This window comes from Thalassophryne amazonica, chromosome 5 (genome assembly GCF_902500255.1).
Source record: "Thalassophryne amazonica chromosome 5, fThaAma1.1, whole genome shotgun sequence".
Lineage (NCBI taxonomy): Eukaryota > Metazoa > Chordata > Actinopteri > Batrachoidiformes > Batrachoididae > Thalassophryne > Thalassophryne amazonica.
In genome coordinates, this window is record NC_047107.1 from 7,184,912 (window position 1) to 7,200,964 (window position 16,053).

A 16,053-nucleotide genomic window follows, 5' to 3' on the forward strand; every position below is an offset into this window, starting at 1 on the left:
GATCACTAATGATTAAATGCAGAGTGATGCATATGGAGCAAAAAGAGAAAGAAACAGTGCATCATGGGACCCCCCCCCACAGTCTACGTCTAAAGCACCCACTTATCACTGACGACAAGCTGTAGGACCTCATACCTGTCCTCCCTCTGACCTATTTCTATAAAAATGATATGTCAGTAACCTTTCTGTTCTCTGTACTCAAGGAGAAAAAACATCTAATTTTCCCTACATTCTATTTGTGCCGCCATTCTGACACTGATAAACGGCATCTTGAGGAGCAGGTGCTTTTTTTCTGAAGGTGTCAAACTGAAGGATCTTGTCTGTTCCTGTCTGCCTGTTGAATTTGCCTGACAGGAAAATGGTCAGGAAGTCCCTGATTGCTGGACTGGTGGTTCTTGTGGTGGCCGCAGTGAGCCTGTTCCTTGGGCTGTTCGTGGGCATGGGGAAGAAATATGCATCGCCCCCATCAGAGTACTTTTACTCAAAGGCTGCAGTGGCCACGGATGCTGGAAAGTGTTCGGAGGTTGGGAGGTAAGAATATGTGTTTGACACTAAGCACTTCATTCTTACTATGATCAAAAAAGTCCTTTTGTTTCCAAATGTGGGACTCTTGAGTTCTTTCGGTTTTCTATTGTTTGCTTAATTTTTTTTCAACACAAATCAGGTATCTGTTGAAATAAATTGAATGCAATCTTAGAAAATATTAACAAGAATTGCTGACTATGAAATGCACTACAAATTGATGACTAACTTAATAACTGTATTTCCAGAGTAGAAGTGGCAGTTTTTTTTTAATTTTTGTATTTTACTAGTTTAGAAGGTCCTGTGATTTCTACTTTGGTCCTTTAATAATAAAATAAATCATGCATTTGATGATGATGATGATGATGAATGTAATAATAATAATAATAAGTCCTGTGTGGACTTTGCGTGTTCTCCCCGTGTTTGTGTGGGTTCCTGCCGGGTGCTACGGCTTCCTCCCACTTCCAAACACATGCAAGTTAGATGGATTGGTGAATGTGTTTGTCTGTTTATATGCATTGGTCCTGTGATAGACTGGCATCATGTCCAGGGTGTACCCTGACTCATGCTTGTTGACTGCTGGAACAGCCTCCAGCCACCCATGACACTTGATTGGAGTAAGCAGGTATAAAAATGAATGAATAATAACAAAAGAAATTTCAATAATAAAACAACACAACAATGCACAAATATCCCAAATTAAAGAGCTGATTAAAAAAAAAATCTGATGGACTCACGTTTTTAGTATGGGACAGCAGTGTGTGTTCATCTACATCAAATGAAATCCAATATGTTGTCCATCACAAGTTTATTTGTCCATCTTGCTTATTTTTAGAATTTAGAAGTAATACAATAATGTTTAGAATAATAGTAGTGCTATGTGACTGAAAAGATTAATCCATGTTTTGAGTATATTTCTTATTGTTACATGGGAAACAAGGTACCAGTAGATTCAGTAGATTCTCACAAATCCAACAAGACCAAGCATTCATGATATGCACACTCTTAAGGCTATGAAAATGGGCTATTAGTAAAAAAAAAGTAGAAAAGGTGGTGTTCACAATAGTAGTAGTGTGGCATTCAGTCAGTGATTTTGTCAGTTTTGTGGAACAAACAGGTGTGAATCAGGTGTCCCCTATTTAAGGATGAAGCCAGCACCTGTTGAACATGCTTTTCTCTTTGAAAGCCTGAGGAAAATGGAACGTTCAAGACACTGTTCAGAAGAACAGCGTAGTTTGATTAAAAAGTTGATTGGAGAGGAGAAAACCTATATGCAGGTGCAAAAAATTATAGGCTGTTCATCTACAATGCTTTAAAATGGGAAAAAAAAAAAAACAGAGACGCATGGAAGAAAACGGAAAACAACCATCAAAATGGATAGAAGAATAACCAGAATGGCAAAGGCTCACCCATTGATCAGCTCCAGGATGATCAAAGACAGTCTGGAGTTACCTGTAAGTGCTGTGACAGTTAGAAGATGCCTGTGTGAAGCTAATTTATTTGCAAGAATCCCCTGGAAAGTCCCTCTGTTAAATAAAAGACATGTGCAGAAGAGGTTACAATTTGCCAAAGAACACATCAACTGGCCTAAAGAGAAATGGAGGAATAGTTTGTGGACTGATGAGAGTAAAATTGTTCTTTTTGGGTCCAAGGGCCGCATACAGTTTGTGAGACGACCCCCAAACTCTGAATTCAAGCCACAGTTCACAGTGAAGACAGTGAAGCATGGTGGTGCAAGCATCATGATATGGGCATGTTTCTCCTACTATGGTGTTGGGCCTATATATCACATACCAGGTATCATGGATCAGTTTGGATATGTCAAAATACTTGAAGAGGTCATGTTGCCTTATGCTGAAGAGGATTATGCCTCTCAGATGTGAAGAAATCATGAAAAACTGTGGTTATACAACTAAATAGTAGTTTAGTGATTCACAGGATTGCTAAAAAAAAAAAGCAGTTTGAACATAATAATTTTGAGTTTGTAGCGTCAACAGCAGATGCTACTATTATTGTGAACACCCCCTTTTCTACTTTTTTTTTTACTAATAGCCCAATTTCATAGCCTTAAGAGTGTGCATATCATGAATGCTTGGTCTTTTTGGATTTGTGAGAATCTACTGAATCTACTGGTACCTTGTTTCCCATGTAACAATAACAAATGTACTCAAAACCTGGATTAATCTTTTTAGTCACATAGCACTACTATTATTCTGAACACTACTGTATGTTAAGTAACAGCACACACTGTGGTGTGCACATCTGTTACACTGAGTCCCCTGCCCCATTGTTAAACTCATCCCCGGGGAAACATTGTGTTGAAAAGTGAAAAGTGCAACTTGTACTTCAGAAAATGCAACATGAACTCATTAAGTCTCTGTTTAAAGCTATGGTCAAATCAGCTACATGTGACAGAGGCACAGCAGTGACATGCCCTTCATTTTCAATCAGAGCAGCCATTTGCAGTGGCAAGAGGCAACGGTCACTCTGCCGGCAGCTAGGCGGGGCCAAATAGAACTCAAGTTTAATTTAAGCATATACTAAGTGACATGACACAGTGTCAGAGTGAATAGGCAATGCCATGTCAGCTGGCTGTTCGCTGTAACAAAATCGAACAAAACGCCAGTGTTGTGAAAGTGTAGGAACACGGACCCACAACAGGGGCGTTAAATGAACGGGCAATGGATAAGCCAAACAGTAACAATGTAATGTTGTGAAGTGCACAACGGAATACAGACAAATACAGTTCTTGGAACTACAAACAATTATATGTTAAGTGACGTGTGGGCAGGCTTGAGGATAGGAGACATCCATCCAGAATCAAGCCGGATCCCACACGGCCCTCACTGCCAACGGATCTGAAGAACACCGGAGTCGCCAAGTCCTGGATCCCCAGGTGGCCACCGTCTCCAGCTGTCAGACTGGTACTGCTGGCAGAGAACAGAAACAGAGTTGATGAGTGTGAGTTCGCACACTCAGTAATCCCACAGTCTGTGTTCTTTTGGGAGGGAGCACCTCCACCTCCAATCACACACTCGTGCAGCTCCTGTCTAACCACTTATCTGGTTGGGGTGTGAAGCGAAGCCGTCGCTGATCACACCAAACGCCAATCCCACCGATAAGGCAACACCACAGGAAAACGGCTGCAAAGAAGTTCAGACTATAAGTCAGGGTTTAGTTCAGCAGAGAAAATTACCTCTTATGGTAGCTGATTTCTCGGCGAGGAGGTGAGTTGCAGTCCGCCTTTATGGTGATGGTGATGAGTTGTATGAGTGACAGCTGGTGCTGATGATGAGTGACAGCTGTCACTCCCAGTGGCTCCGGCGCCCTCTCGTGCTTGAAGCCCGCACTCCAAGCAGGGCGCCATCTGGTGGTGGTGGGCCAGCAGTACCTCCTCTTCAGCGGCCCACACAACAGGACCCCCCCTCAATGGGCGCCTCCTGGCGCCCGACCAGGCTTGTCGGGTGCCGGGTGTAGAAGTCGGCCAGGATTGTCCAGGATGAAGCTTCTCTTCACCCAGGAGCGTTCTTCGGGTCCGTATCCTTCCCAGTCCACCAAATACTGGAACCCCGGCCCTTCCGACGGACGTCCAGGAGCCGGCGTACAGTCCAAGCCGGCTCCCCGTCAATGATCCGGGCAGGCGGCGGCGCCGGTCCAGGGGCACACAGTGGAGAGGTGTGGCAGGGTTTGAGTCGTGACACATGAAAGACCGGATGTAGCCGCAGTGAAGCTAAAGCTGCCAGCTTCACTGCGGCTGGGCTGAGAACGTTTAAGATGGGGAAGGGTCCTATGTATCTGTCCTTCAGTTTTTCGGATTCCACTTGTAGGGGGATGTCCTTTTGTAGATAGCCAAACCACCTGCCCGGGCTAATACGTAGGGGCCGGGGCACGCCGGCGGTCTGCATGGGCCTTAGCCCTCGTCCGGGCTTTGAGTAGGGCAGAGCGGGCGGTACGCCACACCCGACGGCACCTCCTCAGATGGGCCTGGACCGAGGGCACCCCGACCTCTCCCTCCATGAGTGGAAACAATGGGGGCTGCTACCCCAAACATACCTCAAATGGGGAGAGGCCGGTGGCAGATGACACTTGGCTATTATGAGCGTACTCTATCCAGGCCAGATGGTCACTCCAGGCCGTCGGGTGCGCGGAGGTCACGCAGCGGAGGACCTGCTCCAATTCCTGGTTCGCCCGCTCTAACTGTCTGTTCGTCTGGGGGTGGTACCCGGACGAGAGACTTACAGTGGCCCCCAGTTCCCTGCAGAAACTCCTCCAGACCTGGGAGGAGAACTGAGGACCACGATCTGAGACAGTGTCCGATGGAATCCCATTGCAGACGCACGACATGGTGGACCAGGAGGTCTGCAGTCTCCTGGGCCGTCGGGAGCTTCGGGAGGGCCACGAAGTGGGCCGCCTTGGAGAACCGGTCCACTATCGTGAGGATGGTAGGTCATGCCCTGGGACGGTGGAAGGCCCGTGACGAAGTCCAGGCCGATGTGAGACCAGGGGCGATGAGGCACGGGCAGAGGCTGGAGGAGGCCTTGGATCTGTGTGGTGGTCCGCCTTGCCCTGGCGCAGGTGGTGCAGGCCTGGACGTACTCCGGATGTCGGCTTCCAGAGACGCCCACCAGAAGCGCTGCCGGACAACTGCCACGGTTCTTCGCACCCCTGGATGGCAGGAGAGCTTGGAACCGTGACAGAAGTCTAGGACTGCAGCCCTGGCCTCTGGTGGGATGTACATCTTGTTCTTCGGTCCAGTTTCCGGGTCCGGGTTCCATGTCAGGGCCTCCCGGATGGTCTTCTCCACGTCCCAGGTAAGGGTGGCCACAACAGTAGACTCGGGAATGATGGTTTCAGTCGGGTCTGACAGCTCGGTCCTGACTTCCTCCTCGTGCACCCGGGACAGGGCGTCGGACCGTTGGTTCTTCATCCCGGGGCGGTATGTGATCCGGAAGTCAAAACGCTCGAAGAACAGTGACCAGTGGGCTTGCCTGGGGTTCAGACGCTAGGCGGTCCGAATGTACTCCAGGTTCCGATGGTCCGTGAAAACCGTGAATGGAACCGAAGCTCCCTCCAACAGGTGTCTCCACTCCTCTAGAGCCTCCTTCACCGCAAGAAGTTCCCGATTGCCGACGTCATAATTCCTTTCAGCTGGGGTCAACCTGTGAGAGAAATAGGCACAAGCGTGGAGAACCTTGTCGGACTCCCTGCTCTGGGATAGCACGGCTCCTATCCCTGAGTCAGAGGCATCCACTTCAACTATAAACTGGCAATTTGGATCGGGCTGCACCAAGACTGGCGCAGTCGAGAACCGGTGTTTCAACTCCCTAAACGTGGCTTTGCACTAATCCGACCAGGTGAAGGGGACTTTAGTGGAGGTCAGGGCTGTCAGGGGGCTAACTACCTGACTGTAGCCCTTGATGAACCTCCGGTAGAAATTTGCAAAACCGAGGAACTGTTGCAGTTTCCTACGGTTTGTTGGTTGGGGCCAATCTCTCACCGCCGCAACCTTAGCCGGATCAGGGGTGACGGATTTGGAGGAGATTATGAACCCCAGGAAGGACAAAGAAGTACGGTGGAACTCGCACTTCTCGCCCTTCACAAACAGCCGGTTCTCCAACAACCGCTGCAGGACCTGACGTACATGCGTAACATGAGTCTCAGGATCCGGGGAAAAGATGAGTATATCGTCTAGATATACGAAGACAAACCGATGCAGAAAGTCCCGCAAGACATCATTTACCAAAGCTTGGATTGTCACGGGGGCGTTAGTGAGGCCGAACAGCATGACAAGGTAAGTGACCTAACGTGGTGTTAAATGCCGTCTTCCATTCGTCTCCCTTCCGGATCCGAACCAGGCATTTCTAAGATCCAGCTTTGTGAAAATTTGGGCTCCATGCAGGGGCGTGAACACTGAATCTAACAAGGACAGAGAGTATCGGTTGCGATCCGTGATCTCATTCAGCCCCCTGTAATCAATGCATGGATGGAGTCCGCCATCTTTCTTGCCCACAAAAAAGAAACTTGCACCCATCGGGGAGTTGGAGTTCCGGATCAGCCCGGCAGCTAATGAGTCCCGGATGTAGGTCTCCATTGATTCTTGCTCAGGACGTGAGAGGTTGTACAGCTTGCTGGACGGGTACTCAACACCCGGGATCAAATCAATGGCACAATCATACGGACGGTGCGGGGAAGGGTGAGCGCCAGATCTTTGCTGAAAACGTCAGCAAGATCGTGGTACTCACTTGGCACCGCTGTCAGATTGGGAGGGACTTTAACCTCCTCACTAGCTGTCATACCAGGCGAAACCGAGGATCCGAGACATTCCCGGTGGCAGGTTTCACTCCACTGAGCCACAACCCCAGATGGCCAATCAATCCGGGGATTGTGTTTTATCATCCAAGGATAACCCAAAGTCACACTGGAGGTAGAAGGTGTTACATAAAACATAATCTCCTCCCTGTGATTTCCAGACACCACCAATGTCACTGGCTGTGTCTGGTGTGTGATTAATGGAAGAAGGGTGCCATTTAGTGCCCGTACTTTCAAAGGTGAAGGTAGAGCCACTAGAGGGAGCCCGACCTCCCTTGCGAATCTGCTGTCCAGCAGATTCCCCTCCGACCCCGTGTCCACCAGTGCTGGGGCGTGAAGGGTTAGATCCCCACTCAGGATCGTGACTGGGATGCGTGCAGATGTTCGGGGTCTCCCCGCGTGGTATTGTGACCCACCCTTAGCCCAGTCTCTAAGGATGAGTGCTGCTGTATTGACCGTTTGGGGCAGTTTTTCTGTGTGTGCTCGGTTGAGCTGCAGTGAAAACACTCCCCACGGAACAGCCTCCTTTGTCTCTGATCTGATCGCCTTTTGGCCCTGCTCGTTTCCATAGCAACGTCAGCAGGGGGGGCTGTCGTCACGTGGAGTGCCCTGGCTGTGGAGCGTGGGGAAGACGGCTCCCTTTCGGACCCGGGAGGAAGAGGGACGGCTTGTGCCTGACCACGCCCTTCGTCTCGCTCCCGTTGGTGTTCTGTTAATTGGTTGTCTAACTGTATAACTAGGTCGATAAGCCCGTCTAAATCCCGCGGCTCGTCCTTCGCCACCAGGTGCTCCTTAAGGACCAGAGACAGTCCGTTTACAAAGGCGGCGCGGAGGGCAACAGCATTCCAGCTGGCTCGCGCTGCCACGATGCGTAAGTCAACTGCATACATCGCTGCGCTCCGACACCCCTGTCTTATCGACAGCAGCACGCTTGAAGCGGTCTCGCCTCTATGAACGTGGTCGAACACCTGTCTGAACTCCCTCACAAACCCAGCATATGTCGTTAGGAGCCGTGAATTCTGCTCCCAGAGTGCCGTAGCCCAGGCGCGTGCCTCTCCTCGAAGCAAATTTATAACGTAAGCCACCCGGCTAGCATCTGACGCGTACATGATGGGACGCTGTGAAAAGACAAGCAAGCACTGCATCAAGAAGTCCGCGCACGTCTCGACACAGCCTCTGTACGGCTCCGGAGGGCTTATGTATGCTTCAGGGGAAGGTGGGGGGGTTCGTTGAACGACAAGTGGAATGTCTGTTTCTGGCATTCGGTCAGCAGGAGGAGGTGCTGCAGCAGTGCCCTGAGCACGCGCTTCCACCTGGGCGGTGAGAGCCTCCATCCTCCGATTGAGAATCACACTCTGCTCGGTGACTAAGTCCAACAGGGGCTTAGGGAATGGAGTCCAAAGGGACCACAGAGAAACATGGAATCGAATAATTACATACAGGGGAAAAAAACAAAAAAACATGAGGGGCTGGAAATACTCAACATAGGTCATACTCACAGGAATGCATACGTGTAAGCGGGGAGACCACAGTGAATGACTAGGCACCGGATCACAGACAAGTGAGGGAATAAATACACAAACAACTGATTAGCGACAGGTATGAACACAATAAATCAGTGGAAGTTCACGTGCACATTAGAATGAACAAGCAAGCAAAACAATAAATGCAACAATATCAATTTAACATGGACAAAGTAATCAAACCAACAATATAATCCAAGTGCAAATTGACAGATACAAACATTGAAATAAATCTGTGTAAAACCAGAAGTAAAAACCCTCCGAAAATACTTTAAACAACACCAGAATGACAGTAACTAATAATGGAACACCAATACAATGATTACATGAAACATAAATGGACACAGAGTAAACAGCGGGACAAAAATAAAACAAGATCACAGGGGCAGCAACACGCGGGAACTCAAGGGCAAGGACGCTCAAACACAGCTGACAGAGGAGTCCAGGAACACACACACTCACAACACCAGGTTCATAGCTGACTAAGTCATGTCAGGCCATCATCTGCAGAGGACACTCCAGGGTCGCTGAAGGCCTTGGCATAACATTGGGAGCAACAGTTACCAGTTATAAGGTACTACTTGAGTAGTACCTTATAAGTACTTATAGTGGGCGTAGGGCATAATACCATTGTTAGAGATGGCTCTCACTAAAGTGGTGAATGATCTTCTGCTTACGATGGATTCAGACACCACTACAGTTCTGGTGCTGTTAGAACTCAGTGCTGCATTTGATACCGTGGATAATCATATTCTACTTGATAGGCTGGAAAATCATTTTGGGATTACTGGGAGTGCCCTTGCATGGCTTACATCATACTTGACCAGTCGTTCTCACTGTGTTTTGTACAGTAACTCTACCTCTAACCTTAGTGACATGAAATTTGGGGTTCTGCAGGGATCCGTCTTAGGTCCCCCTGCTTTTCTCCCTTTATATAGCGCCCCTTGGGCACATATTATGGCATTTTGGGATTACCTTTCACTGCTATGCTGATGATACTCAGTTATACATGCTGATAACTGCTGGTAATCTTGTTCACATAAAATCCTTAGAAGATTGCCTTACATCATTGAGAAGTTGGATGTCTTGAAACTTCCTACTTTTAAACTCTGATAAGACTGAAATGATGGTTCTTGGTCCAGTGAGACATCAGCATCAATTTGACCAGCTAACGCTTAACCTAGGCTCGTGTGTCATACATCACAATGACAAAGTGAGGAATCTTGGGGTAATTTTTGATCCTACATTGTCCTTTGACCTCCACACTAGAAATATTATGAAGACTGCTTTTTTCCACCTAATAATAATATAGCGAAGATTCATCCCATCCTGTCTATGACTGATGCTGAGACCCTGATCCATGCGTTTATCTCTTCTAGACTGGACTACTGCAATGTTCTATTTTCTGGTTTACTGCAGTCCAGCATTAGGGCTCTCCAAATGGATCAAAATGCTGCAGCCAGACTTTTGACACAAAGCAGAAAGTTTGACCACATTACACCCATTTTGGCATGCCGTCACTGGCATCCTGTCCCAGTGAGATCAGATTTTAAGGTTCTGCTACTAGTCTATAAAAGTGTTCACGGACTGGCACCTCCCTACCTTGCTGACCTAATTAAACCGTACGTACCGACCCGGGCTTTGCGTTCTCAGGGTGCAGAACTACTTTGTGTCCCTAGGGTGAATAAGAAGCCTGCGGGTCATAGAGCTTTCTCTTATCATGCTTCTGTTCTTTGGAATGATCTCCTTGTGTCAATTAAACAGTCAGATTCTGTGGAGACTTTCAAGTCCAGACTTAAGACGCACTTATTTTCCGTTTCGTATGGCTAGCATACTGGTATAGTTTTGTTTTATGCTTTTTACTCTTTTAATTCATTTTATTAGGAAACAGAGCAGGCCGCAGCCTCAACTTTACCTAAATACTGTGTCTTTTAGTGAAGCTTAGGGCTAGTGGCCGGCAAGCACCTTAGTATTTCTTGTTTTTTTTTTTTTTCCTTGTTGTTTAATGCTGACAAATTATACTGTATTTCTTGTCTTTCTGATGCCTGGTTCTGTTTTTCTCTCTGTTTAAGGTGCAGCTCCATCCAGAGATGGTATTTGTGCTGGAGACCCTCCTGTCCTGTGCACAACAGCATTTCCTGTATATTCATTTTGTGAATTGTTTCTGTGAATTGTTCTGTAATTTATGTCTGTAGCATGTCCCAAGCAGAGGGTCACCCCTTTGAGTCTGGTCTGCTTGAGGTTTCTTCCTCAGAGGGAGTTTTTCCTTACCACTGTTGCTCTGGGGGTTAGTAAGGTTAGACCTTACTTGTCTGAAGCACCTTGAGGCAACTCTGTTGTTATTTGGCACTATATAAATGAAAATAAATTGAAATTAAATTGAAAATTGTTAGGAGGGATTCTCTTATCCTATTGGACAGCTTCTGACTGCCCCAAGCCAGGCAGCACCAAGCGAGTAAAGTGCTGTGATGACACATCCTGTTATTCTCACTAGTTAAGGAATTGGGAGTAACAACTGATGAACAGTCTGTATAAATGACCACAAACAACAGAAGAATTTGAAGAAAGAGACTAATTCTAAAACTGGGGGCCTGGAATGTCCAGATATTGTTGACTGAACTATTCAATAATCTCCAAGACACCAAGAAAACTACCATCATAAATGACGAACTTCTGAAACTCAAGGTGGACATTGTTACCTTACAAGAAACAGGGCTGGCAGGCTCTGGAACACTCAGAGAGAAAGATTACACTTTTCAATGGCAAGGAAAGAACTCAGATGAACCCAGGCAGCATGGCATAAGCTTTCCAGTAAGAAATACCCCTTTGAAAATGATAGAGCCAGGCAGCAGCAGATCAGTACGACTCTTGACTCTTCTGAGCACCGCAGATGGCATTGTCAACCTTGTCACTGTGTATGCCCCAAGCCTGTGCTATACTCCAGAAGTTCTACAAGAACCTCTCATCTACAAAACATTGATTCAGTCATCAAAAATATTATCCACAAGGAGCAGAACATCCTGCTGGATGACCTTATTGCCAGAAACTTAACTATTTCCTTACCCACTATGAGGCAAAAGGGTCCAATTCTACTATTCAGACTTTACTGCCCCTAACTCCCACCCACTCAACCTGCAGGAACATCAAGTGAGAAGGGTGTTGAAGGCTGTAAACCTTTACAAAGCTCCTGGACCGGATGGGGTATTTGGAAAAGTACTGAAGGCCTGTGCTGACCAGCTATCAGGAGTCGTTGCAAGGATTTTAAGCAGCTCCCTGATGCAGGCCATCATTCCATCCTGCCTGAAAGCAGCCACCATCATCCCTGCCCCAAAAAAGTCAGCCATTCATTAAACAGCCTCAATGACTACAGACCAATCGCACTGACTTTTGTTGTCATGAAGTGCTTTGAAAGACTCATTCTCCACCATCTGAAGACCTGCCTTCATTCTGAATTGGATCAACACCAGTTTGCCTAACAGGAGACAACATCACCACTGCTCTCCACACTGCTCTGTGCCACCTGAAAAAAAAAACAAAAACTGGATACTATTTCAGGATGGTTTTTCTTGACTTCAGTTCAACATTTAACACCATACTGCTGGACACACTAGTCAAATAGCTGCTGACTCACCTAGACTTCTCACCCCTCATTTGTGAATAAATTAAACATTTTTCTGATCGACCAGCCACAAACAGTGAAGATTGGACCCCACAGTTCCTCCGCACTGTTCCTCAGTGCTGGCTGTCCTCAGGGTTGCGTCCTGAGCCCCTTCCTCTAAGTTATGTACACTTATGACTGTGTCCCTTCCCAGCCCTCTAACATCACTGTCAAGTTTGGGGATGACACAATGATGGTAGGAGTTATGTATATCTGAAGGAGATGAAACAGCATACAGGGAGGAGGTCCAGAGGCTCACTTCGTGGTGCTCAGCGAACATTCTGAGGGTGCACATCAGCAAAACAAAAGAAACAGTGCTGGACTTCAGAAGACAGAATGGAGATCTTGCACCACTAAAGTTCAATGAGGACTGTGTGGACAGAGTCTCCTCCTTCAGGTTTCCAGGGGTGCACATTGACCTAACCGATGACCTAACATGGTCTACCAACACGTCGGCAGTAGTCAAGTAAGTTCAACAGAGCCTCCATTTCTCGAGATTACTGAGGAAAAGCTTACTAGAGGTCAAACTGCTGTTAATCTTCTGTCACTCCACATTAGAGAGTGTGCTAGCACAGTGCATCACAGTGTGGTATGCTGGCACACAGGAGAGCCCTGCAGGGGTGATACAGACAGCTAAAAAAACAATAATTGGCTGCCCCCTACCCCACCTTGATTGCATTGCTGTCTCACCAGGGCTAGGAAAATTTTGTATGACTTCTCACACCCTCGTCAGAATCTCTTCAACCTTCTGTGTTCTGGCAGGAGGTTCAGGAGTTTAATGATTCGGACAGATCACTTATAAAATTCATCAGACTCTTGAACACAGACATGGACTTTTAAAGAGCGCCCAAACTAATCCAGACTGTGTTTTATTTTTTTTGCTAGCTTTTCACACTTACATGTCAATTTATGTCTATTATTTATTAAATTCCTTTTGTTTTTATGATGTGCAATATTGTTTTCAGTGTGTAATATTTGAGATGTTCACCAATTTCATTGTGTAATTTGTTATACAATGAAAATAAAAGCTACTCTATTCTATTCTATTCTAGACTGGGTGCTGACTGCAAGAGCTATGCACCTACATGTGCATCACAAACCTTTTCTTTCAGATCAAGCCCCAGCATAAAGTGTCTTGGCACTACCATCATCTAGGCTCTGATTTTAGTCCAATGTGCTGCCATGAAAAACATCCTCCACACCAGTACCTACCACACTGTTGACTGTGATACAGACCACTCACTAGTGTGCTGCAAGATCCGGCTGCAAGCCAAAAACATTTATCACCCTAAAACACAGGGCAAACATTGCATGGCTCAGCCTGGCCCCAACCAGCAGTTTGCTTTGAGGAAAAACTTGGTATCATTTAGCACAGGGACTCTGCAACTCTGAAATGGGAGTCTGTGTGTTGGGAAGGTGTAGTGACACGGACCCACAACAGGGGGCGTTAATGAACGGACAATGGATAAGCCAAAAAGTAACAATTTAATGTTGTGAATTGCACAACGGAATACAGACAAAAACAAATAGAGGAGTACAGTCAATCGTATACAAGGTGACGTGTGGGCAGGCTCGAGGATAGAAGACGTCTGTCCAAAGAAGAGCCGGATCCCACACGGCTTCCACCGCCAGCGGACCTGAAGAACACCGGAGCCGCCAAGTCCCGAGTCCCAGGTGGCCACCGTCTCCAGCTGTCAGACCAGGTACTGCTGGCAGAAACAGAAACAGTTAATGGTGGGTGTGTGAAGACACACCCAGTAATCGTCCCCTGAGTAGTTCCTCCGGGAGGGAGAACCTCCACCTCCAGAAACAATGTCACCCGTGCAGCTCCTGTTGGTCTCTTTCCTGGATAGAGTGAGAGGCGAAGAACGTCGCCCTCTCACTGTCTGCCAATCCAGCCTCTGACAGAGCCCGCAGGAACACGGCTGCACACAGAACAATATTTGTAGTCTCAATACAAATCGCAGAGAAGGTTACCTTGATTGGTAGCTGATTTCTCGGCGGGGAGGTGGAGTTGCAGTCCGGCCTTTATGGTGATGGTGTTGAGTGGTGGATGAGTGACAGCTGGTACGGATGATGAGTGACAGCTGTCACTCCCGGTCACTTCGACGCCCTCTCGTGCTTGAAGCCCGCACTTCAAGCAGGGCGCCATCTTGTGGTGGTGGGCCAGCAGTACCTCCTCTTCAGCGGCCCACACAACACTGTGCATGACACCATGCTCCATGCAGTCTTAAAGTAGACCTGCATTGAAATAAATGTGGTCAGATTTCAGAAAGAAATAGCTGATATGTATTTATAAGACCCTTGTGAATGCAGTAAAGTAAATCTGTAAGCCCAAATTTGTAATTCAGTGGAGAAATCTTCGTTTAAAAATGACAAATTTGCAGCTAAAATTTAGCCCTCTGTAAAAACAGTGACGTCAGGGACAAGACGACGTGCTCCCGCCTTCAGTCCGATCCCGCATTGAAATTGATTTTATCTGTTAGTAATGTTACTTATACACGTCCTGGTTTCAACATCCAAAAGTAAGCTGCAATGAATGTGAGATACAGATCTGTGTGCTTAGATCAGCAACGACATCGACAGCAGGCGCCGTTCTTCCTCTCCCGCTCTCTGGCTCCGCTGCGCTTATTAAGTCTGCGGGCTCGTTAATGAGCTCGTTAATCACCGACGCGGGCCACTCACACCGCCCGTGTCTGCTTTGCAGCTTGTGCCAGATTCAGCGCACAACACCGGCGTCACCTCTCTGTCTACTGAATGGAGCTGCAGCACACTTGGCACAAGTCCTGAGATTATACTCGCTGTTTTAATGCGAAGTGGCCGGTACACCTGTTGCTGCAAGGACAGACTTCTTGCGGCAAAATCCATAGCACCGCACGTCTCGGCAATCGGAGTCCCAGAGCTCCATGGACGCTGAGAGAGGTTTATATATTTTTAATGACTGGGATTCTTTGTGGGTCTCGCCTCCATATCCCGCGATCGTACCGCAGGCGAAAGACAGTAGATTTTCATTGCGACACCACTCAGTCAAACGGGCGTATGAAAAAGTCCCCCAAAATCATTTTCAAGCACAAATAAAAGAAATGTGTACTCACCAAACGTGCCGCAAAACAATATGAAGTTTTAAAAAAGAAGATCCTTCCGTATAAGACAAGAAAAAGGTGCAGATGCAAACTGACGTAAATCCACAAATTACAATTGGCGCAATGCATGCTGGGAGAGGGTCTTGTCCGTGACGTCTCGGCAGCGTCCATGATGAGAGGGACAATTTGCGGAGGGCTAAATGTTAGCTGTAAATTTGTCATTTTCAAATGAAGATTTCTCCGTTGAATGACAGATCTGGGCTTGCAGATTTACTTTACTACATTCAGAAGGATCTCATGTGTAAATGTAAGTCATTTTTTGTTCAAAAAAATCTGACTGCATTTTTTTCAATGCAGGTCTCCTTTAACTCTTTCTGTCAAGAAGACGTCAAAATCATGTGACTGGTTTGAGGTCAAATCGACTATGATGATACCCCCTTTAAAAGCAGTGTAAGTAGGCAACCAGTGAAAAGAATATTCAGATCCTGAGGGCAGCAAGAAGCAAGTTGTAGCAAACTTGTTGTCTCTGTGCAAATGAGTACTGTATAGAACCCAGTGAGAACATTCAACAGTTGCAGGCATGTGAAACATCAGAGGAACGTATCATGGCATTAAGAAGGCCTTTGGCCCATTACAGTCCAAGACAGCAACCTTGAAGGAAGAAGATGGAGAGATGGGTGGAACATTTCTCTGACCCCTACTCTAGTGAGAATACTGTGGCAGCTCTAGATTCAATCGAATGCCTACCAAACGTGAATGTGCTTGGTATGGCTCTCACCCAGACAAGGCCCCAGGTTGTGATGGGATTCTACTAGAGTATATCAAACACTGCAAGTACCCTCCTCCAGCCTCTTCACGATATCCTAACATGGTTGTCCCCGCCAGCACTGGCAGGGAGGATTCATATCACAGGACGTGAGGAACTCCAAGATCATTACCTCTGTAAGAACAAAGCTGA

General features: G+C 47.0%; 1 protein-coding gene across 1 annotated transcript in view; it reads left to right on the plus strand.

Annotated features, from left to right (window-relative positions):
• The first annotated feature begins 358 nt into the window (after nucleotides 1-358).
• Nucleotides 359-16,053, plus strand: part of ggt1a (gamma-glutamyltransferase 1a) — a 180,891-nt gene continuing 165,196 nt past the window's right edge. The window contains exon 1 of the mRNA XM_034169695.1: nucleotides 359-531. Within this exon, the coding sequence (XP_034025586.1) occupies nucleotides 359-531 (173 nt within the window). The remainder of the gene's footprint in view (nucleotides 532-16,053) is intronic.